Source organism: Muntiacus reevesi, chromosome 1 (assembly GCF_963930625.1).
Source record: "Muntiacus reevesi chromosome 1, mMunRee1.1, whole genome shotgun sequence".
Lineage (NCBI taxonomy): Eukaryota > Metazoa > Chordata > Mammalia > Artiodactyla > Cervidae > Muntiacus > Muntiacus reevesi.
This window is the reverse complement of record NC_089249.1, coordinates 11,538,309-11,563,174: the sequence shown is the minus strand read 5'-3', so window position 1 is coordinate 11,563,174 and position 24,866 is coordinate 11,538,309. Positions and strand designations below refer to the sequence as shown.

The 24,866-nt window shown below is 39.3% G+C and overlaps 1 protein-coding gene across 13 annotated transcripts in view; it reads right to left on the bottom strand.

Annotated features, from left to right (window-relative positions):
- Nucleotides 1-8,230: 8,230 nt before the first annotated feature.
- MYBPC1 (myosin binding protein C1) overlaps nucleotides 8,231-24,866 on the bottom strand; it is a 95,433-nt gene continuing 78,797 nt past the window's right edge. For 9 of the 13 annotated variants that reach the window (XM_065937643.1, XM_065937698.1, XM_065937673.1 and 6 more), the window contains 5 exons: nucleotides 20,268-20,407; nucleotides 17,304-17,463; nucleotides 16,175-16,311; nucleotides 14,234-14,420; nucleotides 8,231-9,558 (listed from right to left, as the gene is read on the bottom strand). In XM_065937643.1, the coding sequence (XP_065793715.1) occupies nucleotides 9,458-9,558; nucleotides 14,234-14,420; nucleotides 16,175-16,311; nucleotides 17,304-17,463; nucleotides 20,268-20,407 (725 nt within the window). In that variant the 3' untranslated portion in view covers nucleotides 8,231-9,457. Of the gene's footprint in view, nucleotides 9,559-10,768; nucleotides 10,812-12,332; nucleotides 12,401-14,233; nucleotides 14,421-16,174; nucleotides 16,312-17,303; nucleotides 17,464-20,267; nucleotides 20,408-24,866 lie in introns of all 13 variants that reach the window. The other 4 variants (XM_065937653.1, XM_065937715.1, XM_065937663.1 and 1 more) reach the window with 3 other exon arrangements.

Below are 24,866 nucleotides of genomic sequence, written 5' to 3'. Positions count from 1 at the left end.
TCCTTGTACTCTTCAGCCAGCCTTTCCCAGTAGTAATGTCTTACATTATCCTCAGTACAAGAGATATCCATAAGTTTTTATTTGGTGGTTTATCTTGGTCTAACTACCAGTTCTTTTTGTGTAACTTGCAATCATATTTCAAATCTTCTTCCTCAGCATCTAGATCAAATTTCCACAAAATGTTCTGGTCTCATGTAGCCAGATTAAGTGTAAAATAACTGCTTCAAAAAGCCCCTAAATTTCATTGGTTTGGAAAGGCACATGTTGCAATCAAAAAATCACCTGGCTAGATTTTCAGTGTAGCAGAATTTTATCTTTCAGGGAGTCAAGCTATGTGTATAAGTGTTTAGAGTTTTGGACCCACAGGCTGGAGTATTTATGAAGATTAGTATAGTTCTGTGGTATAAATCCTTGCCCTTTCTCATTTACGTGCTCTGGTTTAATTTGTTTTTATAGTTCTGTACTTAGTGACTCTAAAGTCCAACTTTTATAGAACCATGGCACCTTACAAAATACATGAGTGGACATAAAGTCTTCAATAATAGATTGACAGAAACATTTGCTCTCTTCTCTAGAAAGACTTAATTTCTGGATCAAGATCAGAAAAGCAGATTTCACAATAGAATCCCTGAGATGTTGTAATTGTGTTTTTTTGTCTGATATTTCAAAAGCAATTTATGGTTGGAAACTGATTTTCCTCAGAGACACAGTTCTTAGCGGTCCTATTTATATCCTTTAACTGTTTTTTATTTATTATTGTTTTCTGAGTTCTCATCCCACTGCTTTAAAATGTTTTCCATGATATGATTTGAGGAGCATTGGAGCGAATCTCCTTCCTCACAAATTCCTTCTTCAGCAATCTATGGTAAAGCCGCACAATGAGTTATTCCTGTCTTTGGATTGGGGCTTTTAGGATAAGCAGGTAGGTCAGATTTCCATGTTAGGTTAAGTCGTTATCAGGAACACCTTAGGAGCAATGCTTTTATCAGAAAGTCTTTCCTCTGAGACAGCTGAGAGAGAATGACTCCAAACAAACAGCCATGCCAGGAACTTGTGAGAGACAGCTGGAGCTGCCTGCCCCAACACAGACGAGCACATGTAACACCTAGAGATCCTGTGATGAGGCAGCTTCTAAGTTAGCGAATCTGGACAGAGAGTGCAGGGAAGGTTTTCAGTCCTAAGGAGCTCCCAGGTAATGCTGATGCTGCTGGAAACCAGACCCCATGTTGAGTCATAAGGGGCTGACGGATATTCAGTCTTGGAAGGCTTGGGTTGAGGCATGGCTTGGAGCAGGCCCCAGGTGAAAAGGGGATGGAGCAGAATGAGGAGAAACAGGGCTGTGGAAAATTTAAGGATGAGAAAGACCAGGTTGGCTCACTTAATTTTGGTTAAACGGTGCTTTCCAGGACAAAGAAGGGATATATAGATAGATTAAATTTTTCTATTTTATATTACATATGTGTATTAAGGGCTTCCCTCGTGGTCCAGATGGTAAAGAATCTGCCTGCAATGCAGGAGACCGGGTTCAGTCCCTGGGTCAGGTAGATCCCCTGGAGAAGAAAATGGCAACCCACTCCAGTATTCTTGCCTGGAGAATTCCATGGACAGAGGAGTCCGGCACGCTACAGTCCATGGGGTCGCTAAGAGATGGATACAGCTGACAACTAATACACATGTGTATTAAACTGATTATATAATACCATCTACAGTGGAATTGAGGTCTATTTTGTTGGTTGGTCATTGTTTCATTTGTTTTGTTTTTTGTAGCATGCAGGATCTTATTTGCCCTACCAGGGATCGAACCCATGCCCCCTGCAGTGGAAATGCAGAGTCCTAACCACTAGACCACTGGTAGAGTCCCGGTTGTTCATTGTTGATGAGGTATTTCATTATACTGTGCTTTCCAGACTGGGATACATTTAGCTCCCTGACATGACTGGAATGACATCTATTTGAAGATCTGGGAAGAAAACATAGTTTTCTATTTAATAAATGCATATATCATGGAGAAGAAGGTAACATGGATAAACTCTAACGAATAAGCAAGTGAGGGTTGTGGCAGTGGCTTCAGGCTGGGCTCTCACATCCTGTCCACCATTTTCCTTTTTTCTGCCAAGAGGAGGGCCGTTGAGTCGGACAGGGTGAAGAGCCCGTGCCTGAGATAATCCCAGTGAAGCACAGAAACAGGTGCTCTTCTCTTTCTGTTGTTGATTTTCTCATTTCTGTTTCCTCTTTCCTTAGTTCCTTGCCTGGTGTTGTTGTTTCTGGCTTCATTTCTGTCTCGTTGCTCTTGACTGCCCTTCCCTCTGTACAGATGTTAATGTGTTCGTCTGTGCTCCTTTCCTCCCTCCTACTTGACAATGATCCTGGGTCTTGGCCTTTGATGAGCCCATCCTAGCCACACCCTCCTGGTCTCTTCATCACTGTTGCTTAACTTCTTCAGGGAGTGGAGTTACTAAAGACTGTGGGTCAGAGTCCATGCTGGCCACTATGAAGACTTGACATTTATGGAAAGATTCTTAGAACAACTTGTCTCACTAATGAACTCTTGATTCTACTGCAAGACAATGTTCCTTGAACCCTAACTGTGAGCTCTTATAGTCAGCTCTTTGCAACCCTATGGACTGTAGTCCACCAGGCTCCTCTGTCCATGGGATTCTCCAGGCAAGAATACTGGAGTGGCTTGCCATGCCCTTCTCCAGGGGATCTTCCTGACCCAGGGATCAAACCCACATCTCTTACATCTCCTGCATTGGCAGGCAGGTTCTTTACCACTAGCGCCACCTGGGAAGCCATGAGCTATTAAGAAGCCATAAGCTATTAAGTACATAAAAATAACCCCACATAGAGAGGCTCTGCCCCTTCTTGGCAACCTCCAACACTACCCCACCTGCCTCCAACCACCATTACCCCACCTGCCTCCAACTCAGCGGTACTGCCCTGCGCAGGAATGAGAACTGAATTTTCAGTGACCCCCCCCCAGTGGACACGCAGGAATGAGGCTGGGATGATCAGCCCAGGGGCACTTCATCCCATATCCTGCAGGGGATACATTATTTGGCTCTCTAGTACTTAGAATTTTCCAAATGACCACATGACTTCAAATCAGCTTCGGTTTATTTTGAAACATGGCTCCCTTCCAAACACTCCTCGTCCCAGTTGTCCAAAAGGGACGCCTGCAGAGTTGGAAGCATGGCTCCTTTCTTTGTCACAGTCTTGCTGGTAACTCCTGTTTATTTTTCCTTTGTTCTTTGTGTTTTTACCCATTAACTTAAAAAATATTAAGCCAACATTTTAAAATCTGTGTGTAATGTCTTTAAGATATTTTCTTGGTCTCCAAGACTAGGATGAAGGTGAGAGGCGAGTAAAAGGAGGAAATCTCTTGCCTGTGTAAGTGCTTACCTACAAAGAACAGAAAGATTTCTCTAAAGCTATTGCTTGAGAGAAAAAGAAGCTATGGTCAATTATGCACTTGAGGGCAAAGTTTTTGCCTTTAAAGACATGAGTCCACCAGTGCCCTAAGCCACATGCTGAGTGACCCCTTTGGAAGCGTTTAACTCCTGCCACCCGCCTGGTCTTTTGTCCCTAGCAATCAACTCCAGATAGAGGAAAAATGTTTATCTAGGCCAAAGGTTTCTCAAGTCAGGGTATTTAGGGACAGAAAGAGATCATCAGGTGAGTTTAAGAGGGTGATTTCTGCCCTTAGAATCAGGAGAATTGGTCATCCCATTAGTGGGTTTGTTTCTCTAATCCAGTCTAAGTTATCAAAATTCAATTACTGATACAAAAGTGAAAGTGAAATTCGCTCAGTTGTGTCTGACTCTTTGCGACCCCATGGAGTATATAGTCCATGGAATTCTCCAGGCCAGAATACTGCAGTGGTAGCCTTTCCCTTCTCCAGGGTATCTTCCCAACTCAGGGATCGAACCCAGGTTTCCCACATTGTAGGCGGATTCTTTACCAGCTGAGCCACAAAGGAATTTTATAAATACCCATGCATAGCAATCAGCTGACTCTTTGGTGCAAGGATGGTAATAAAGGCAGAGCTCAGTTTAGAGTCAAGGAATGTTATAAGAGAGGGTTGGTGAGAAGACTGTCTGGTTTCTTACTCCTTATTCTACTCCTGGGCTTCCCTCGTAGCTCAGTCAGTAAGAATCTGCCTGCAATGCAGGAGACCCAGGTTCGGTTCCTGAGTCGGGGAGATCCCCTGGAGAAGGAAATGGCAACCCACTCCAGTATTCTTGCCTGGAGAATTCCATGGACAGAGAAGCCTGGCAGGCCACAGTCCATGGGGTCGCAAGAGTCAGACAGGACTTAGCAACTAAACAATGAGACAATTCTACTCCTGCTCCTACTCCTAGGAAAAGAAAGCCAAATTGGTGTTTCTAGGATTCCATTCAGAGGAACTGAAGTAAGGAAGGAGATGGGTGGTCAGGCCTGGAGTCAGGAGAGAACTGGTGATAGTGGAGAGGTAAGAGTGATGGTGTATAGTAGAGGAGGGGGAAGAAGGGACACAGGAAAGGGAACAAAGGTGGCTGGGGGCTGGCTGACCCCTCTTTTTTATAGCTCATATACATGAATATTTAGAAGTTATAAATCTAATGCATGGTTAATAAAATGGTTGTATCCTTCAGTTTTCTGAGGGAGTTATCCTCATAATGACCTGGAAGTCTAGATTAAAAAAAAAAAAATTAACCTTCTTAAATCATGACAACTGAGTACACGTCCTTATTTGTATTTATTCATTTATTTATTTGGCTGGGCTCCACAGCATGTAGGATCTTAGTTCCCTGACCAGGGATCGAACCTGCGCCCTCTGCAGCGGAAGCATGATGTCACAACCACTGGATCACCAGGGAAGCCCCAGAAGGCTGACTGCATGTTGGGTCATCAGTTCAAAGATACTTGCCAGGATGTTGTGGCGCCCAGCCAGGCTCAGGCCCCCCTGTGGTTTCCACCCTGCTGCCCCCTGCACCAAGAGGGGTCTCAGATGCACACACACAAATGCCCTGCCTCACGTGCAGCCTCAGTCTTACCCTCCACACCGCGACTCCCTGAAAAATAAGCATTTCTAGGCTCAGAGGGTAAAGAACTCGCCTGCAGTGCAGGAGACCTGGGTTTGATCCCTGGGTCTGGAAGATGCCCTGGAGAAGGAAATGGCAACTCACTCCAGTATTCTTGCCTGGAGAATCCCATGGACAGAGGAGCCCTCACAGGCTCCAGTCCATGGGATCACAAAGAGACGGACTCGACTGAGTGACCTCACTTCACTAGGCCACCCACTGTGCCTCAGGATATGTATGCTGGTCACTTCATTCTTCCTTGGGGATAGAAAAGGAAGAGGCCCACAAAGTCCTTAAAACTGGATCTGGGTGCAGGCTACAGGAAGGGAGGAAGGTTTGAAGGCTTTAGGTATGCATGCCCCCTTGGGTCTATGGCCTCCCTGCTTTGTGGAGGAAGATACGGCTGGAGGAGAGTCAGAGGGAGAGGCTTGAGCATAGAGGGTCCTCTTGCCCAGGTTCAAGTCTAATACTAAGTGGTAGAACTGTCCAGTCTCCCCACAAAGAACATCTGTCAAAGTAGCAGGTAAAGGGAATTCTGTGGTGGTCCAGTGATTAGGACACTGTGCTTTCACTGCCAGAGGCCTGGGTTCTGTCCCTGGTCAGGAAACTAAGGTTCTGCAAGCAGAGGCTGTGGCCAAAAGGTGTGTGTGTGTGTGTGTGTGTGTGTGTGTGTGTGTGTGTGTGTGTGTTCAGGAAACTAAGGTTCTGCAAGCAGAGGCTGTGGCCAAAAGGGGTGTGTGTGTGTGTGTGTGTGTGTGTGTGTGTTCAGGAAACTAAGGTTCTGCAAGCAGAGGCTGTGGCCAAAAGGTGTGTGTGTGTGTGTGTGTGTGTGTGTGTGTGTGTGTGTGTGTTCAGGAAACTAAGGTTCTGCAAGCAGAGGCTGTGGCCAAAAGGTGTGTGTGTGTGTGTGTGTGTGTGTGTGTGTGTGTGTGTAGCAGGTAAATAGTTAAGCTCTGGCCTTGGAGGTCAAAAGACCCAGGCCCACACTTGTCGGGAAGTTTCCGTGTCACTTGTCCTTGGCTGGACTATACTGGGTTGGACCATGGGCATCTCTGCCATCACCAGTGTAACCTGAAGACCAGAGACCTTTCCTTCTCTCCATCTTCTAGGCACTGAGAAAGAGTGAGTTCACCCAGATCCAGAAGGAAGACAAAGAGATCTTTTCAATCTCTCTGGCTAGTGGGGAGATTAGAGTCATATTTGATTTAGAAAAATAAAATCCTGTGGCATGTCCTGCATGCCATCCTAATGTGATACATACATTGATAATAACAATTACCTAAATACATTATTTGACTTCTGAATCCTTATAGTATTCTCTTACACCTACAGTATTTCCTATTTATATGCTTCCCTTTGATTACTTGTCTTGTACCTTATAAATTTCTTGAAGGCAGGAAGTGGCTTATTTCTCATTGAATTCTTAGCTGAGTCCAAAACAGTGCCATGCACACATCAGACATTCAAAAACTCATTCATTGAACCAATAAGAATGTTTCAGGTATCAATTTAAATATGAGTGGTTAAGCAGTATAGTACTGATGCAAATACAGAAATATAGATCAGTGGAACAGAATAGAAAGCCCAGAAATAAGCTCATGCACTTATGGTCAATTAATCTATGACAAAGGAGGCAAGACTATACCATGCAGAAAAGACAGTCTCTTCAATGAGCAGTGCTGGGAAAACTAGCAAGCTATATGTACAAGAATGAAATTTGTACATTTTCTAACACCATACACAAAAATAAACTCAAAATGGATCAAAGACCTAAATATAAGACTGGGCACCATAGGCAGAACACATTATTGACATAAATAGCAGCAATATCTTCTTTGACCCACCTCCTAGAGTAATGAATTTACATTAAAATTAAAATTTCATTTTAATGAAGTTAAAAACAAAAACAAATGGACCCTAATTAAACTTAAAAGCTTCAGCATAGTAAAGGAAACCATAAACCAAATGAAAGTCAACCCACAGAATGGGGGGAAATACTTGCAAATGAAGTGACCGACAAGGGATTCATCTCCAAAATATTCAAACAGCTCATGCATCTCAACATCAACAAACAAATAACCCAATAAAAAATGGGCAGAAGATCTAGACATTTCTCCAAAGAAGACATACAAATGGCTAACAAGCACACAATAGGATGTTCAACATCACTAATTATCAGAGAAATAAATGCAAATCAAAACTGTAAGAAGGTATTGTCTTAAACCAGTTAGAATAACCATCATCAAAAAGTCCACAAACCATAAATGCTGGGGAGGGTGTGGAGAAAAAGGAACCGTCTTACACTGTTGGTAGGAATGTAAATTGGTCCAATCACTATGGAGAACAGTAAGGAGGTTCCTTAAAAAACTGAAAATAGAACTATCATATGATTCAGCAATCCCACTCCTGGGTACATATCTGAGCATGCCCCCTAATGTTCATTGCAGCATTATTTGCAATAGCCAAGACATAGAAGGAAACTAAATGTCCATCAACAGAGAAATGGATAAAGAAGTTGTGGTATATACATGCAATGGAATATTACTCAGCCACAAAGAAAGGATAAAATAATGCTATTTGCAGCAACATGGATGGGCCTAGTAATTATCATACCAAGTTAAGTAAATAAGACAAAGACAAATATCATATGGTATGACTTGCATGTGGAATCTAATTTTTAAAAATGATACAAATGAACTATTTACAAAACAGATATAGACTTAGAGATATCAAAACCAAACTTATGATTATCAAAAGGGAACTATAAGGAGGGTGTGGGGAGGGATCAATCAGAGGTTTGGGATTAACATGCACACCCTATATATATAAGAAGGATAATCAGCAAGGACCTACTACATAGCACAGGGAATTTTACTCTATATTCTGTGGTAATATATATGAGAAAAGAATCTGAAAAAGAATAAATACATGTATATATATAACTGAATCACTTTGCTATACACCTGAAACTAATACAACATTGTAAGTCACTATACTCCAATAAAATTAAAACAAAACTGAAAGTGAGTGATTAAGGATATATTGCCTTATTCCAATGTTTCTTGGAACTAGTAGGGTTTTTTCCTATTTCTTCATTAATCTAGATGAAAACATTCATCAAGCTTTCTTTCAAAGTGAGTAAATAGAAAAATAAAGTGGGTCAACAGTGTAATTCTTTAAAAAATTTTAATGAATGTTTCATTTCCCAAGAGAATTTTTCATAAATTCCTGTGGTATAACATTTTTCTTTAATGTAAATTTAAACAAACTTATTTAATGGAATTTAAACAAATTTAATGGAAATTTACACAAACTTATAGGAAAGTTAATAGCAATGACAGCTGCTGATGCTCTGTTATTTGCAATTTCAAAATGGACATTTTCTTCCTTATGGGAACTTTGCGGTGTATAAGTACTCTTAACATGAGGAGATACTGTACGTAGAAAACAGTAATGATGTGGTAGCTTACTCCCCCTCTACTCCACTCCCCGAAGTGAAACTTTCTCTGCAGTATCAGGAAAGTGAAGGACATTGTTTATAATACAAGTGTTTCTTGGCATCTAGAATTTGGAAAAGGCTTTCATCAATTTGAACAGATGCCATTAGCAAACTCTAAATCTGTAACTGCTCTGTAGTCTACAATAGCTCTCCATCACTGTGATGAGGTATTTTGGCAGGAACTCTGGTGGATTTGGCCAGGATGCTGTGCCAGAGACATGATTTGGGTCAGGCCTGAGTTTGGTAGCATCCTGACTCCTAGCCTGTGTCCTTAGGCCTGTCCGATCATGCAACCCCAAACACATAAACGAATACTGTATCATTTCATCATAAATGGTTCAGATTTATTGTACCACTTATTGAATACATTTTCCCTTCTGTTGAGAAAACTTATCTGAAAGACTTCAAGAATAGCTCATAGTGAATTTAAATGGGGAGAAAGGGTACAGATCCACTAGAGTTAAGTAGGGTTGTGGGAAATAAACAATTCTTCTTTGCTTAGAAAAATTTCTTAGATCCAGAGAAAGATGGGTTTTAAGATTACATTGCTGTTTATTGTATGTATATATATATACTTTTGTTTTTACTCTAAGGGAAAAAAAAGCTTTCAGAGTCTATTATGTTAAGCTAAAATAACTGTTTCTGCTTATTCTATAGCTTTCTTTTTTTGGAAAGTACAGTGATCAAGCAAAGACAACAATGACCAAAATGCTAACTTCAAATGAGATTTTGTTTGCAATTTTTAATTAAGCAATCCGTGCAAACATTTTTTTTTCTTCAGCATCAGGAGGAAAAAAAACGACCACACTTGGGAGCCTGGTGGAAAAACAGAAATGCTTTCTCATTGCAACCTGGTTTCAAAGCAGTGGCGTGCAGAGAGGCAGTGCCCAGGCCCTTAGTATTCCTCGTGGCTGCTTGAGTGCAAGTCTCGCAAATATGAATCAATTATGTTAGGAGGCACACCTTGCAAGAGGAGCCTGCAGAAGGAAAGGCCACCTAGAAAGGATAAGAAGGAAAAAGCAAAGTCAAAACTGTCTACACGTGAAAAATCCCTGAAACAAGACCTCTTCACTAGCTGCCTGCAAATGTGACTAATTATGTTTCAGTTAGTTACAAAGATTCATTCAGTCCCTACTTGGAAATCTTCTCTTGGGTTTAGTACATTTAGAATCTAAAACACTCCGCATTGAGAAGGAAAAGCAAGTTCCCTGCAGACGCATAGCAGTTTTTTGTTCCCTACTATTATTTGTTCTTGTTTTAAATTCCCAACTAGTTGGAGAGTATTTATTGCCCTTTGCAAGGTTTTGAGATTCCTCTATAGAATGATTTCAGTGTTCTGCCTAAATGGCAGAATAAATGCAAATCGTGTTATGAGTCAGTAGGAAGAACCTTTTCCAGTTTGTTAATGTTCTTTTTAATTAAGCACAAAGAGTTCCCATTCAAGCACATGGGAGACGAAAAAAGGGAATACTCTTTTAACTTTGGCTATTTACACACTGTCAAAAGTGCAAAAATTGGAAATATAGTAAAATCTGTCCAAGAGTAAAATCTGCAAAATAATAAGATAAAAATTAAAAAATTAGTAAAATAGTAAAGTCTGTCCAGTACCTCTGAAGGTGAGAGAAACACCTCTTAATATTTCATACTTACCCTCCATGGTTCTGAATTGCATTTTAAAACTAAAAGTACCTTTCATGAGAGACCCCATGAAACCACAAAAATTCATGGTCCTTTAGAAAAGTGTTTTACTACTTGCTAATAAATTCAAGTCCAGACAAAAACAGCATGCCATTTGAACATTCTTAAAACTTCTTTAATGCAAATTTGGGAAAATCATTCTCCTTTTTTAAAAAAAAAATCAAGTCACATATTGGTAGAAATGATGCCACTTATGTACATGTCCATTCCTTGATGCAAAGCGTTCAGAATGCTTGGGTATCACTCATTTTCATCTACATTAAGTGCTTCAATTCATGCTCTACTGCATTCAGCAACTCGCTTCATGTCAACAGAAGATTGTTGTGATGAATAAGTACTAGCCGTTAATGTCAAGATACTGAAATACACATTACAGCTACAATGTTAGAGATTTTTAAAGAGTCTATTTTCATTGGATTACATAATGAAAATCATGCCATACTCCACAGGCTCTGTATGGCTTATGACAGTCATAAGCTTCATATGCCGAAACCATATGAAAGCTTACCTTAGATGATAATACACATTCAAAAATCCTTACTGTGCTACAACTAAGGAAAAGAGAGAGAAAGAGAGAGAGACGTTGTAAGCATTAATAAAGTGCTAAATCCAAAGTTGACTACTTGTTGGAGGAAATTACGGTCACGATTATGATGAGGTGATTTCATTAATCCTTAGTCAGGTGAAAAGTATAGGAAAAGAGAAGCGCATGGAATGAAGGGCAGGGATCCAGTCACTTCAAAAGGATCATTAATAGGTAAAACATTTATTAATAGGCACAACCACTTTGCCTGAACAGGTGGCAAAGCCAGTTTGACTGTAATGTGAATAATTATAGGAACAGCTTCCAAACCATTAGCTAAAAAAAAAAAAAAAAAAAAAAACCCTGCAACATATATATATTGTGTTTTTCAACAAAAGAAAAACAGGGACAATAGACAAAGCATTAGTGTACATATATATATGTTGAAATTCTAAAAGGCAAAATTATCAAGTGGATTTAAAAATTAAACTATAACACTGTATTCTGAACTGACAATATATTGGTTTGGCCAAAAAGTTCATTGGGTTTTTCCATAACAGCTTAGGGGGAAATCTGAACAAACTTGTTGGCCAACCCAATACGACTGCTCTAAATAAACACAAGGCTTAAAAAAAAAAAAGACTAGAAAGTGACTATATGTGCAATCTACCAAACTTTAAAGAAAGAATCCTAATTCTTTCCTCTTCTGAAAGCTGACATCTCTAGGAATTCAGAAAGCTAACACTGTAAACTCAGGCATGGGTCTACGTCATTAGAGTTTACATCAGGTTGCTCATCTAGCACTGAAGAACTCCTTAATTCACTCTTCCCAATGGGGCTCAATCTGTATATAAACAGCAGAACCCATTTACCATTTAATATATTAAGTAACGGGGTCTAGAATTTTCTTTTAAGTTCATGAATATATGAAATAATCTTGGCCCCATGAAAATATACAAAATGTTCAACAGATAGATGGATTACAGATACTCTACTAGTATCTACAAGTTTTCATTGGACAATCTTAAATATGGAAGTTTGCAAATATTGGACCCTAATATTCCAAACATTTTTTATTTGTGTCCTCTCCCCATCACAAATACACAGAACACTTTTTCTATAGTCTAGTAACAGAAAAATGTTCAATTTTCTGAGCTTCAACATGAATCTAACAAACCTACACTGGATGCTATCTTAAAGGATGAACATATCTCTCTGCACTTGAAAATGAAAGTATTAAAGAAATGTCATTGGTTCCTGAATTCTGGTACTCTTATATCTAAAATGAGGACATCATCTAATGTGGCTTTGGGGCTTTATTTCTGGGAACCTGTGGTATGGTACTTGGTTTTCTGACAAAACATATTCCTACATTACCTAATATCCTTGAATAATTTGGCCTTCCTTGTTCATGGCATAACCACTGTATGCCATGAGCTGCTAAGAAATATAATTAAAAGCAAAAGAGAAAGACAAGCTTTACATGCAAAGTGCGATCTCATGTAAGAGGAATGGAACAGAAGGAAGAAATATCCAGTGGGATATGAACTTGTAAAACCTGTTGCTGCCCCTCCAGGAAGACTGGTTGTCCAGGGGAATTTACTCCTTGATATATCACTGCAGAATTAGAATATTTGCACCAGTATTTATTTATTCTCAGTTGACATTCTTACCTTTTTTTTTTTTCACAGCTTAATTTGATTCAAGTCACGTATTATCAGATAACAAATCTGATGACAAACAATCTTGGCTTTACTTTTAGGACCAAAAGCTTTTACCAATATATCACAGTTGATAGCTTATTATGAATTTATATACTAGATTATATTATTTATGTTACAATTTATTATACAATTACCATAAAATATAACATTTATAGATGCATAAAATTATTCACTTATGGAGGACCCCAAATGTTGAACCATTTATGAAACCATAATTATATATCATTAGCAACATTCAGCTACTTTCAGAGCATGCACATATAGTCTTGGGTTTTTGATTTTTGAGTTCTTGTTTTTTGGGTGTTGGAATGTAAGTAGCAACAATACCTTGGATCTAATTAGGAGTTTAGAAATCAGATGTGTTTGCATTGTGACCTTCATTTGCATTTAAAGCTAATAAATAGCTAAAAGAACAACATTTAAATTTGTATCCACTATCTCAATAGAAAGGGTTAAAATTTTCTAAGAATATTGTATGCTTTACGTTTGAGACGAAGAAAAAATGTTTTAATTTCTATCAGTTGTGCATCTACTCTCCTATATTATCTGAGGATGGACAAAAATCATAAGAGAAAGAACACTGATTTTTTTAAAGTTAGAGAAGGAAAAAAATGTTTCAAGAAGTTTTTCCACTATATTTACACTAGATTTAGGAATTAAAAAACTCTTTCATTGTTGTTGCTATTATTTACATAAATACCTTAAACATTTACTATCATTTTTTCTAAAATAGATACTTATAAAGTCATATCTGACTTTTAGATTATAATTTCTCCATTATAAAGATGGAGGAAAAGTAAAGACTTTGGTTGTTATAAAGCGGCAATATAATACAAGAACGAAAGAAAAGACATAAGCATCATGTCACCCATTAACTCCTAACAGTGACTCTGACAGGTGTAGGAGTCTTCATGGTGTCCCCAAATAGGTACTCATTGTCAAGAAAAAATTTCAGCATAAAACTTATCCTCAATTAATATGAAAATTGATTAAGATGACAATTACACTGAGACTTTTCTACGACATCAATTTTTATGTCCTTTCTTGGTTTACATTAGTTGCAACACTTCTGAAAACTAGTATAAATGAAATGTATACCTCCAAATGGAAATTCTCTAGTGAGATTTTAAAAGAAGTGGGTTATGTGTATGCTGAATTCTACATCTGGAGAAGGAAATGGCAACCCACTCCAGTATTCTTGCCTAGAGAATCCCATGGACAGAGGAACCTGGTGGGCCTATAGTCCATGGGATCTTAAAGAGTCGGACACAGCTGAAGCAACAGAGCATGCACATTTGTAATATTAAATACTAAATTAGAAAATTTACATATATAGAAAGTTTCACAAAGATAGTAAACTCGTTAAAAATAGTGTAAATTCCTTAATTGCGGTTTTATCAGTGAGTTTTTCCATTTATCTAAGATGGACTACATCATGAAAGTAATACCCCTTGACTTGAGTCGTTGTTACCATGCTGTGCACATAACACAATTCACTGAAATTAATAGTCCTTTAAATAACAAGAGTTGCAAGAGATGAAAATAAGTTTACTTAAAAAATTAAGTAGCCATCACAAATAAAGTGAATGCAGAATGTAAAAATGTCCTCTACCGGGATCTTATCCCCCCCTTCCTAGCCTATCCCCAAAATGCTAGCATGCAATTTGGATTAGCAATTAAATGATTTTCTTTCATCTAGGTCTACACGAGATCTGGGATGTCCTACCTTTCACCTCCAGTTTGCATTCGATCTCCACTGTCCCAAGCTCATTGACTGCTTTGCAGCAGTAAGTGCCCCCGTCATAGGGGCTGGGCTTGCGAATCTCCAGAGTACAGACCCCTTGGTTGCTGAACATCCTGTACCTTGGATCATCCGTAATAGCAACTTTGTTCTTCATCCAGGTAATTTTGGGCTGAAGATGGAGGCAAATTAGGTCAAAACATATCTGTAGTAGGCCTGGGGTAATAGACCATCCAAGCCAGTGACAGAATGTTAAAATGTGGCTTAGAAATAAAACACTACATCTAAGAAGAATCCACATCAATTTAGGCACTGATTCTCTTCAAATTAAATTCTACTTAATGCTCGGCCAGGAAGCAAATGAGTAGTTTCTAAGAAACAGCCAGATTTGTCTAGAGGACAGCCCTGGGGCAATCTTCCCAAACAGATTCAATTACATTTAAATTCCATCTACATGTCTATGAGATTGACTCATCAAGGAGCATGTATATCGCTCAATGTTTTTCAAAGAATCCCTGTAAAGTGTCATCACCGGTCAATTTTCTTTACATTTTCCCCAATATACTTTTCTAATTTTTTATGGACTGTTTAACCCTCCTCACTATTTCATCTCTCTTCTGACATCTGTCTTCATCATCTGGTGGCAATGGATGGACCTGCTCCAATCAGATAATCTCAGATCAATAATGATCCATTCACCTGGGAAGGCCACTCCATTCTGCTACACCAACACTAACTCTCCTTTCCATTCTCACACTATCTTCTCTTCCTTCCTGTAAACACACACTCTTGCCTCTATCTCTTAAATGATTTTGTCTTGCTCAGACCCAAAAGATTGCACTTCCCAGTGACCTCACCGTTCTTTTCCTCCTTCCACCTTTCAAATGGGCATATTCCCTGAGGCTCACATCTTGGTCCTTGACATTCCATTTCACTTCTCTCTTTCTTCTGATACTCCTTTCTAGAGTTTCACCTCCAAGGGGTGGGATGCAGTAATTCTATGCTTGGGGCACCCAAACCAAGAGTCACTACCCTCGCCTTTCTCCCAAGCTCTGATGATGTTCTTCTTTCCTCCTGGCCACTCCCACTTGCGTGTACCAACATCACCTCCAATTAAACATAGATTTAGCATCTTCTTTGCATCCTCAGTCTGGCTTCTCCCTTTGACTTCTCTATTTCTGCTCTTGGTATATGCTGGAAAAACATCACCGTTTGCAATATTTCCAAACTCTAGGGCACTTTCTGTCAGCGCCACCCAGGGATAGACAGCTCTGTGGGCAACATTCATTAATGTGTTGTTCTTTTCAAATGCCAACAACAGGTAACCTGTTCAGTCAGATGCCATCTCTCCTTCCCGGTGCTCTATACCTTTATCACTGTACATTTTGTATTCTGCCTGGCATTACAGTATCATCATTTGCTTTACACTATTACAGGAAACTTGATAAATCAGCATCACCACCTAATTGTTCAGATGACACAATATTACTTCCATCTCCTTACTTTTCAGTTCTTTTAAAAATAAGTGGTTTGCTTCCCCCTTAGAAAATATTCCTTAGTTAGTAAAGGAACATTTTTATACATTTAAATAGTGTCCTTTATTGCCCTCCAACATCATTACCCTGCATGTCCCATCTCTCTATCCCAGAAAACACACACACACACACACACACACACACACACACACACACACACACACACACACACACACACACACACACACATTGAGCAGTTGGAAAGTCAGTTAATATTATTGTAGGGTTGGCCAAAATGTTCATTTGGGTTTTGACATAAGATGTCATGGAAAAACCTGAGTAAACGTTTTGACAAACCCAATACTTACAATTATAACATAGCAAATATAAAAGATGGAGTCTGGAGTTAATTCTTAAATTTAATTAATGTGATTAAAGAAAACAGTGGTACCTTAGGATTTCCTCTCACACTGCAGTTCAGGGTAGCATTGTAGCCAGCTACAGCATAGGTGTTGACCAATGGCTGAGTGAACATAGGTGCCTCTGAGAAATCAAAGTCTTCATACACTGGGTTTTTGTAGATTTTGCCTTAAAAATAAGCAAGTTAAAAATAAAAATATTATTCTTGGCATATTTGACTACGATAAAAACTTCCTTCAGTTTAGTGTATGCTCACGCTCTCAGTCACCCAATTATGTCTGACTCTTTGCGATCCCAAGAACTGTAGCCCACCAGGCTCCTCTGTCCATGAAATTTTCCAGGCAAGAATGCTGGAGTGGGTTTTTCTTTGCTATTGTAATATTTTTTGCTAATTAGATGTTTTAATAATAATTTTTAAAAAAGCATACAGGTGTGGGTTGCCATTTTCTTCTCCAGGGAGTCTTCCCGACCAGGGATGGAACCCGGGTCTCCTGCATCTCGTGCATTGGTAATCGGATTCTTTTACCACCGTGCAACCTGGGAAGCCCCTCTGAGCTTAGAAAAACACGTGAAAACATGAACAAAGACCACAGGGCATTCATCTGGAAAGGTACCAATTACAACCAACATCACATGGGCCAGAAAGCCAGAGAACCATCTTGGAACCAAAATAAATATTGGGAAGAATACAATGTCTGGGTGTCTTGCTCAACAATGTGTTTTAACCTGAATATAATGAGGAAGGGCTGGAAGGACTTGATTTATGAGGAAATGAAATGATGGAGGTGGAATCCAACTTCTTTCATTACAAAATGGCTCTCATAAGTAGCATCCTCGAAGGTGTCCAGGAATAGAATTACCCAAGCTCTAGAAGTAAATGGCGACTTTTTCCTATCCCTGTGATGTTAGTCATTGAGAGACTCGCTGTCCAGATATTGGAATGAATGAAATTATGTATGTGAAAAAATATACTCATAATACAGTTTTCCTTAAGATATTTTACTTGTAAGATTAAAATTTTAGTTGGACATTCTTACCACAGTTTTGAATGCATGTTTATGATTTCTTATTCATTTTGCCACATCTCTTTTTCTTTCTGTCTTCTCTGTCTCATCACTTAAAACTAAGGTTCACAGATGTCCAGCCCACTCCCAACTCACCATCCTTGGCAATCACGGCACTCTCTTTTGTCATTGTTGCATCTTCACTGAGGCCACACATGTTTTCAGCAAAGACCCGGAAGTAATACTCGTTTCCAATGACCAGTTCAGTAATGGTGGCATTGGTTCGGTGATAATGCTCAATAACAGTGAACCACTCCTAAAAACAAACAAAGATAATTTAAGGAAAGTCACTTCAAAATACACAGCTATTTCAACTGTTAACTAGAATAAATAACAGGGATGTTTCATTAACTAAAAGGAAAAAAAAAGCACTAATTTTTATACTTAGAGTAACAGAAATATATATTTAATTTAATATTTTATAATTGATTTATACCTGATTATGTAATTTAATATTCATTTACACATTAGATTCATTTACCTGAGATGATGATGGGAGAAATTTTCACATAATGAGCTCTGGGGATGTCATTCTGGCTTATATGTGATTTAACTTAAAGTTTATACTAACTAGAACAGCCTGTTTTGTGGCCTATTAAACACATATTGTACATCTGCTTTAAACATTTAAGGAAAAGCATGTATTGCCTGGAAGTAAAGAGTGTCTTTTTTGAAAATCCAGATAAATGCCTCCCTTCCTGGGACATTAATGCTGGTATATGTTCCATGATAAAGCTCCCTTCCCAAGCACCAGAGTCATACTGATGCTAAATCACGAGAGAAAAGTTAACATCACCCAATTAATTTGTCTAATATCATTATCATAGGATCTTTCAATTCTTTGTTCAGTTATTAATTATTAGCTCCTCCCTAACTGTTTACCCTCCCACCACTCCACTTTGGTCATAGTTTTTCACCTTGACCTGGCTTAGTTTTCTTCACAGCACTTGTTACCTTAAATATATCATGTACTTACTATTTTACTTGCTTTTTCACTACCTTCCCCATTGCAATGGATATACAGTGATGGTAAAAATGTACTTTTCTTCTCACCCCTTGTATCTCCAGTGCCTTATCACAGCACCTGGTATAGAGTGGGTAGCATGCACAAAACTGAATACTTGAATGATTGAGTGAGTTAAAGTTATGTTCTTCTTTCTTTTTTTTCCTTCACCATGTCAAGAAATAAAGTAGCTTCAAAGTTTATCTTGCCACTAGTAGAAAACCACATTGTACTACATATATTTAGTACCACTAATTGAGAAAATACATTTCTTGACCAGAAAACTCTTAAAGGAAAAGGATTTTTCTTGCAAGGTTTAGGGCCTCTGATCTCTATTTTAAAGACACCCGGCAATTGTAGTTATGTCCTCCTTAACTTCCAAAACACTTTATGCACACCTTTATTTCAATATTTATGATTTATTTTTTAACATTTGGTTTATGCCTTTCTTCTTGCTTATACTATGAGTGCTCCAAGAGCATGAGTTGTCTATTTGTTTTTGATCCAGCAGCTAGAACAGCGCTTAACACATAGGAAATGAATAAATACAAGAATGTGCTGGCATACATCATGAAAACAATGTTTATGGAAGGTATAGAGGACTATAGGAACTTAAGTGAAAAACAGCATCTGTAGACACAGTGACACAGTGGTGTGGTGAGCTCCTGGGAAGTGCGCTGGGCACAGTGAGCATTTTCAGATCTGTAGGTCTGCTGAAATGTGCCAGAAACATAATTCAGGTCTGCAGGTCTGCTGAAATGCGCCAGAAACACAATGGTGCGGTGTTGGGGTTCCTCTCCTATCAGCAGGCAGAGCTAAGGCACGTGAAGCAGCAGCAAAATCCTGGCTCACCTGGACTTGACTAGATATCTAAGAAGACAGATGCTGGGCAGTGTGGTAGGGGTGGGGCACCTGGGGAAATGCAGTACCCCTGGATTCACTGCCAGTATCCAGACAAAGGTCCAGGGAAGAGCCCTTTTTGCTAAGGAAATCCAACATATTCAATACTTTCCTTGCAAAGTCACCATTGACCTAGCTCTCAAGCTGTCTGGGTTTGGCTGAAAGATGTTTCTTTAAATGCCAAGTCTTATTTTGTCATGTAGCACCCACCGAGGACTGTGGGGAAAGACAGGCTAGAAATAGTTTATGAAAAGGAAAGACTTGAAATCCATTCCTGTTACTTAGGCTGCTCTTTTCATCCCTCTCCCCTTCTGTTAATCCAGTGTAACCTTATAACCTAAGCTCTTACTGAGATCTACTAGTATAAATGCCTAAAGACTTCCTGTCAAATTCATTCAGTATGCTGTTCTACTTTTCCTATGAGAATGGATAGTGGCTCCATGACATTCTGTGTAAAACATTCATTTATTCATTTACTGACTTACAGGCAGGGCAATAGTGGGTATAGTGGATCAAATGTTAAGACCTAGGTTTTAGCATTTAAAATCTAGTGATTTCCAGCAATTCATTTAACCTTTTGTGCCTTAATATCCTCATTTATAAAGCATAGGTAATAATAATTTATATTCCAGTTGATTTGCTTCTTGAATACTCTAAGTTCTTTTCTTCATCAGGACCTTTGCATATGCTGTTCCCTTTAGAATATTTTTTTCTAACTGGTATCTTTCTTTTTTTTTTTTTGAGACATCAGTCTATGGTATCCAACAATTATTTCACAAAGAGAAAGAAACTGCATGGCTGCAAATTTGAGCCAGAATTCAGAGTGAGTAAATATTTGCTGAATGAACAAATTTAGTGAATTCTATTGAGCATTCTATTGTCTTAGCCTCTTGATAAACAAGCAAGGTAAACTTCACTGTCCTTATGTTACATTTGAGGGAAATGGAAATCAAAGAGGCCAAGTGACTGTCCATGTATATGTGGTCTTAGGTGGAAACTCAAATCCAACTCTCCATGGCTCCTAAGGTCTTCGCATTGTGTCATGTCACTTCTCCATGACCATAATGAGTCCTCACCAAAGAGGACTTCATGCCTCCCCCTAACTTCTGCTGAACTCTGATTTTGCTGCTGCTGAACCAGAGAAAGCCAGAGCTTACCATGCTCTTCTTATCAGCCTTCTGGATCGTGTACCCTGTAATGGCAGTGTTTCCATCATCCCGTGGTGGGGTCCATGATAGAGCAACGTTCTCTCCCCAGACATCGTCGATCTTCACAAGTTGGGGTGGACCTGGACGGTCTGTAGGATAAATTCATGGTGTCACTGTGAGGTCACTTTCCCCCAATCTAGACTTTTGTTGTAGGAGGGTATTTAAAATGTCCTTTCCTTCCCATCCCAAAGAATAGCAAGGAGAGATAAGAAAGCCTTCCTCAGTGATCAGTGCAGAGAAATAGAAGAAAACAATAGAATGGGAAAGACTAGAGATATCTTTGAGAAAATTAGAGATACCAATGGAGCATTTCATGCAAAGATGGGCTCAATAAAGGACAGAAATGGTATGGACCTAACAGAAGCAGAAGATATTAAGAAGAGGTGGCAAGAATACACAGAAGAACTATACAAAAAAGATCTTGATGACCCAGATAACCATGATGGTGTGATCACTCACCTAGAGCCAGACATCCTGGAATGTGAAGTCAAGTGGAACTTAGAAAGCATCACTACGAACAAAGCTAGAGGAGGTGATGGAATTCCAGCTGAGCTATTTCAAATCCTAAGAGATGATGCTGTGAAAGTGCTACACTCAATATGCCAGCAAATTTGGAAAACTCAGCAGTGGCCGCAGGACTGGAAAAGGTCAGTTTTCATTCCAATCCCAAAGAAGGGCAATACCAAACAATGCTCAAACTACCGTACAATTGCATTCATCTCACATGCTAGCAAAGCAATGCTCAAAATTCTCCAAGCCAGGCTTCAACAGTACGTGAACTGTGAACTTCCAGATGTTCAAGCTGGATTTAGAAAAGGCAGAGGAACCAGAGATCAAATTGCCAACATCCGTTGGATCATTGAAAAAGCAAGAGAGTTCCAGAAAAACATCTATTTCTGCTTTATTGACTACGCCAAAGCCTTTGACTGTGTAGATCACAACAAACTGTGGGAAATTCTTCAAGAGACGGGAATACCAGTTCACCTGATCTGCCTCCTGAGAAATCTGTATGCAGGTTCAAGAAGCAACAGTTAGAACTGGACATGGAACAACAGACTGGTTCCAAATTGGGAAAGGAGTACATCAAGGCTGTATATTGTCACCCTGCTTATTTAACTTACATGCAGATTACATCATGCAAAATGCCGAGCTGGATGAAGCACAAACAGGAATCAAGATTGCCGGGAGAAACATCAATAACCCCAGATATTCAGATGACACCACACTTATGGCAGAAAGCAAAGAAGAACTAAAAAGCCTCTTGATGAAAGTGAAAGAAGAGAGTGAAAAAGTTGGCTTAAAACTAAACATTCAGAAAACTGAGATCATGGCATCTGGTCCCATCATTTCATGGCAAATAGATGCGGAAACAATGGAAACAGTGACAGACTTTATTTTTCTGGGCTCCAAAATCACTGCAGATGGTGACTGCAGTCATGAAATTAAAAGACACTTGTTCCTTGGAAGAAGAGCTATGACCAACCTAGATAGCATATTAAAAAGCAGAGACATGACTTTGCCAACAAAGGTCCATCTAGTCAAAGCTATGGTTTTTCCAGCAGTCACGTGTGGATGTGAGAGTTGGACTATAAAGAAAGCTGAGCACCAAAGAATGGATGCTTTTGAACTGTGGTGTTGGAGAAGAGTCTTGAGAGTCCCTTGGACAGCAAGGAGATCAAACCAGTCATCCCGAAAGGAAATCAGTCCTGAATCTTCATTGAAAGGACTGATGCTGAAGCTGAAACTCCAATACTCTGGCTACCTGATATAAAGAACTTACTCATTGGAAAAGACTCTGATGCTGGGAAAGATGGAAGGCAGGAGGAGAAGGGGATGACAGAGGATGAGATGGCTGTATGGCATCACTGACTTGATGGACGTGAGTTTGAGCAAGCTCCAGGAGCTGGTGATGGACAGGGAAGCCTGGCGTGTTGCAGTCCATGGGGTCACAAAGAGTCGGACACGACTGAGCAACTGAACTGAACTTCCTACCCATATTTCCACCCACAATTCTTCTGCGTACTTCTTATCCAGAGAAGTGCAATGCAGTCCAGCTTAGCTTATCTGCAAATGCTTGACTTCCATCTTCATGGAAAGAAAAAGGTTTTGTAAAGAAAACTTAAATGAAACTTCAAACCTCATTAAACATCCTCCAGGGGCCGATGACTGGCAATGAATCACAGGCTACTCTGCCTAATGAATGGTAAGCTGACACTGGACTTGAAATCTTAGAGTCTACCTGGGCTGTGGGACTCCAGCTTTTGGTGAGAGGCCCAAACCCTGCAGCCTGTGAGAGGGGTTTCCTGCTGTACTAAAAAGGCATCTTTAATGGGAGTGAGGAAAACATGCTTCCTCTGCCGTCTCTCACTTTAAGAGTCATTGGTATTTATCAAGTGTTTCCATTTTATGGAAGTAAAATGCATTCATGAGGAAGTAAAGTCTTTCTTCACTACATCATGAATTTCTGTAACCTCTGACCTTTCAGTAAATGGCAGTAACACTCAGAAAGGCCCAAAGTTAAGAAAACTAAGCTTTCTTTTTTCTTTGAGGCCCCATTTAAAAAAAAAAAAAACAAAGAAACTTTGCACAGAAGTGCAAGGAAAGACAATAATATTATGTATTTTTAAAGACATAATTTCTTAATTTTTTTCAGGGAAATTTCACATCTGTTGTCCTCTGCAGTACAAGCATCATCCTTTCTGTCCTGAAATATTCTTCAGGTATTAAAATGCAATCATAGTTATTTCTGTTTGTTTTTAGTTGCTATGTTATGTCCAACTCTTTTGTAACTCAATGGACTGTAGCCTCTGTCCATGGAACATCCCAGGCCAGCATACTGGAACAAGTATTTACCACTACCTTCTCCAGAGGATCTTCCTAACCCAGGGTCGAACCTGCATCTCCTGCACTGCAGGGGGATTCTTAACATTGAGCCACCAGTGAACTGAACATCTTTCCCGTATTCCCTATAGTTATTTCTATATGAAATGTCAGACTGAAAAGAGTAAATATCAGAGTGTTTTCTGGTCATGTTTTTCTCTTTTAATCAACATTTAACAAGCAGTCTTCATGGGCTCCAGGAAGGAAACCACAGTGATAATCCCTGCTCTCTTTCCACAATTACCAGTGGCAAGCCTCTACAAGCACAATCTCTGACCTGTTTTCACCCACTTGTCCACAGACAGCCGGCTTCTCTAAGTTCAACCTCCCACCTGCACTCATCTGCTTTGTCTTCAGAATTGGCGCTGACTTTTCAAACACTTGCTCCCCAAGAGTAAATGGCATTGCTAGATTTTTATGGCCATGGCAGAAACATAAATTTGGGGCTAAAAAAAGTAAGTAGGATAATCATTGTTACTATTTATTGCACCCTCTGAATGTGTGAGTGACTGTGCCAAGCACTTTTAACTACCTGGTGAAGTAACCACATGTCAAAGTCGGAAAAATAAAAAAGTCGTTCCCCATGTTTCAGAGGGTAAGCCTCTTCCAGATCCAACGACAAGAGCTTCCATTAAAATGGAGCCAGGCCAGACCCGAGGGCACACACAGCATCCTCCATTCTCTCTTCTACTTAACAAAAATCAAGACAATTATAGTTAGTGGGAAAAGAATTTTTAGTTTAAAGGACATGAGCTTTCACCTAAGGGAATGCTTGCCATAGGAAGTTGCTCCTTTGGTTAGAGAACCTGTTGTTCTAGCATATTTGCTAAACTGTACTAATAAAAATGATTGGAGACAAGGATTCTCCTAACTCTGCTCTTAGATTTATTTCTTGACACTGCAAAAATTGTAGAACCGTTCAAGCAAGAAGAGTCTACTTATAAGAAATCCTCTCTCTATCACCCTGACTGTGGAAAGAAGTAAGAACTAACATTATCTGGACAGGTAAATATCTAACTAGCTCTACATGACCAACCACAGTTCAGTCTTTAATTGTTTAACTCTGTTTAGGTACACCTTTCTTACATTTAATAAAAATCCTTCATTCTCCATTAACTTTGTGCTAAATCACTTCAGTCATGGCTGGCTCCTTGTGACCCTATGGACTACAGCCCATCAGGCTCCTCTGTACATGAGATTCTCCAGGAAAGAATATTGGAGTGGGTGGCCATGCCCTCCTCCAGGGGATCTTCACAACCCAGGGATCGAAACTGCATCTACATTAACTTTACTATTAGCCAATTTTAAACGAAGTAAGAAGCATGTTAAACTATATCCAAAATCTACAATCTTTTCTTAATGCAAGAATTCAACACAAGAAATAGTTTTATCATCAAAGAGTTAGGAAACGGAGTAAGAGAGACCTAGACTGTAAACAGTACAGAGGGTTTCCACCAGGAAGTACAAACATTAATTTTATTTAATATATATGCCCCAAGTTTCTCATGATTAGTCCTTTTAATCAGTGAAAAGTTACTCTAACAAGCTAACCAATTTCACTAATTTATCTTTTTTCTTAATTCTAAAAAAAGGAATTTTTTGCAGAGCCAACCTAACAGAAATTCTGACTCTTTCCTTATTGACAAGGACAATTTGTCTCCATACCGC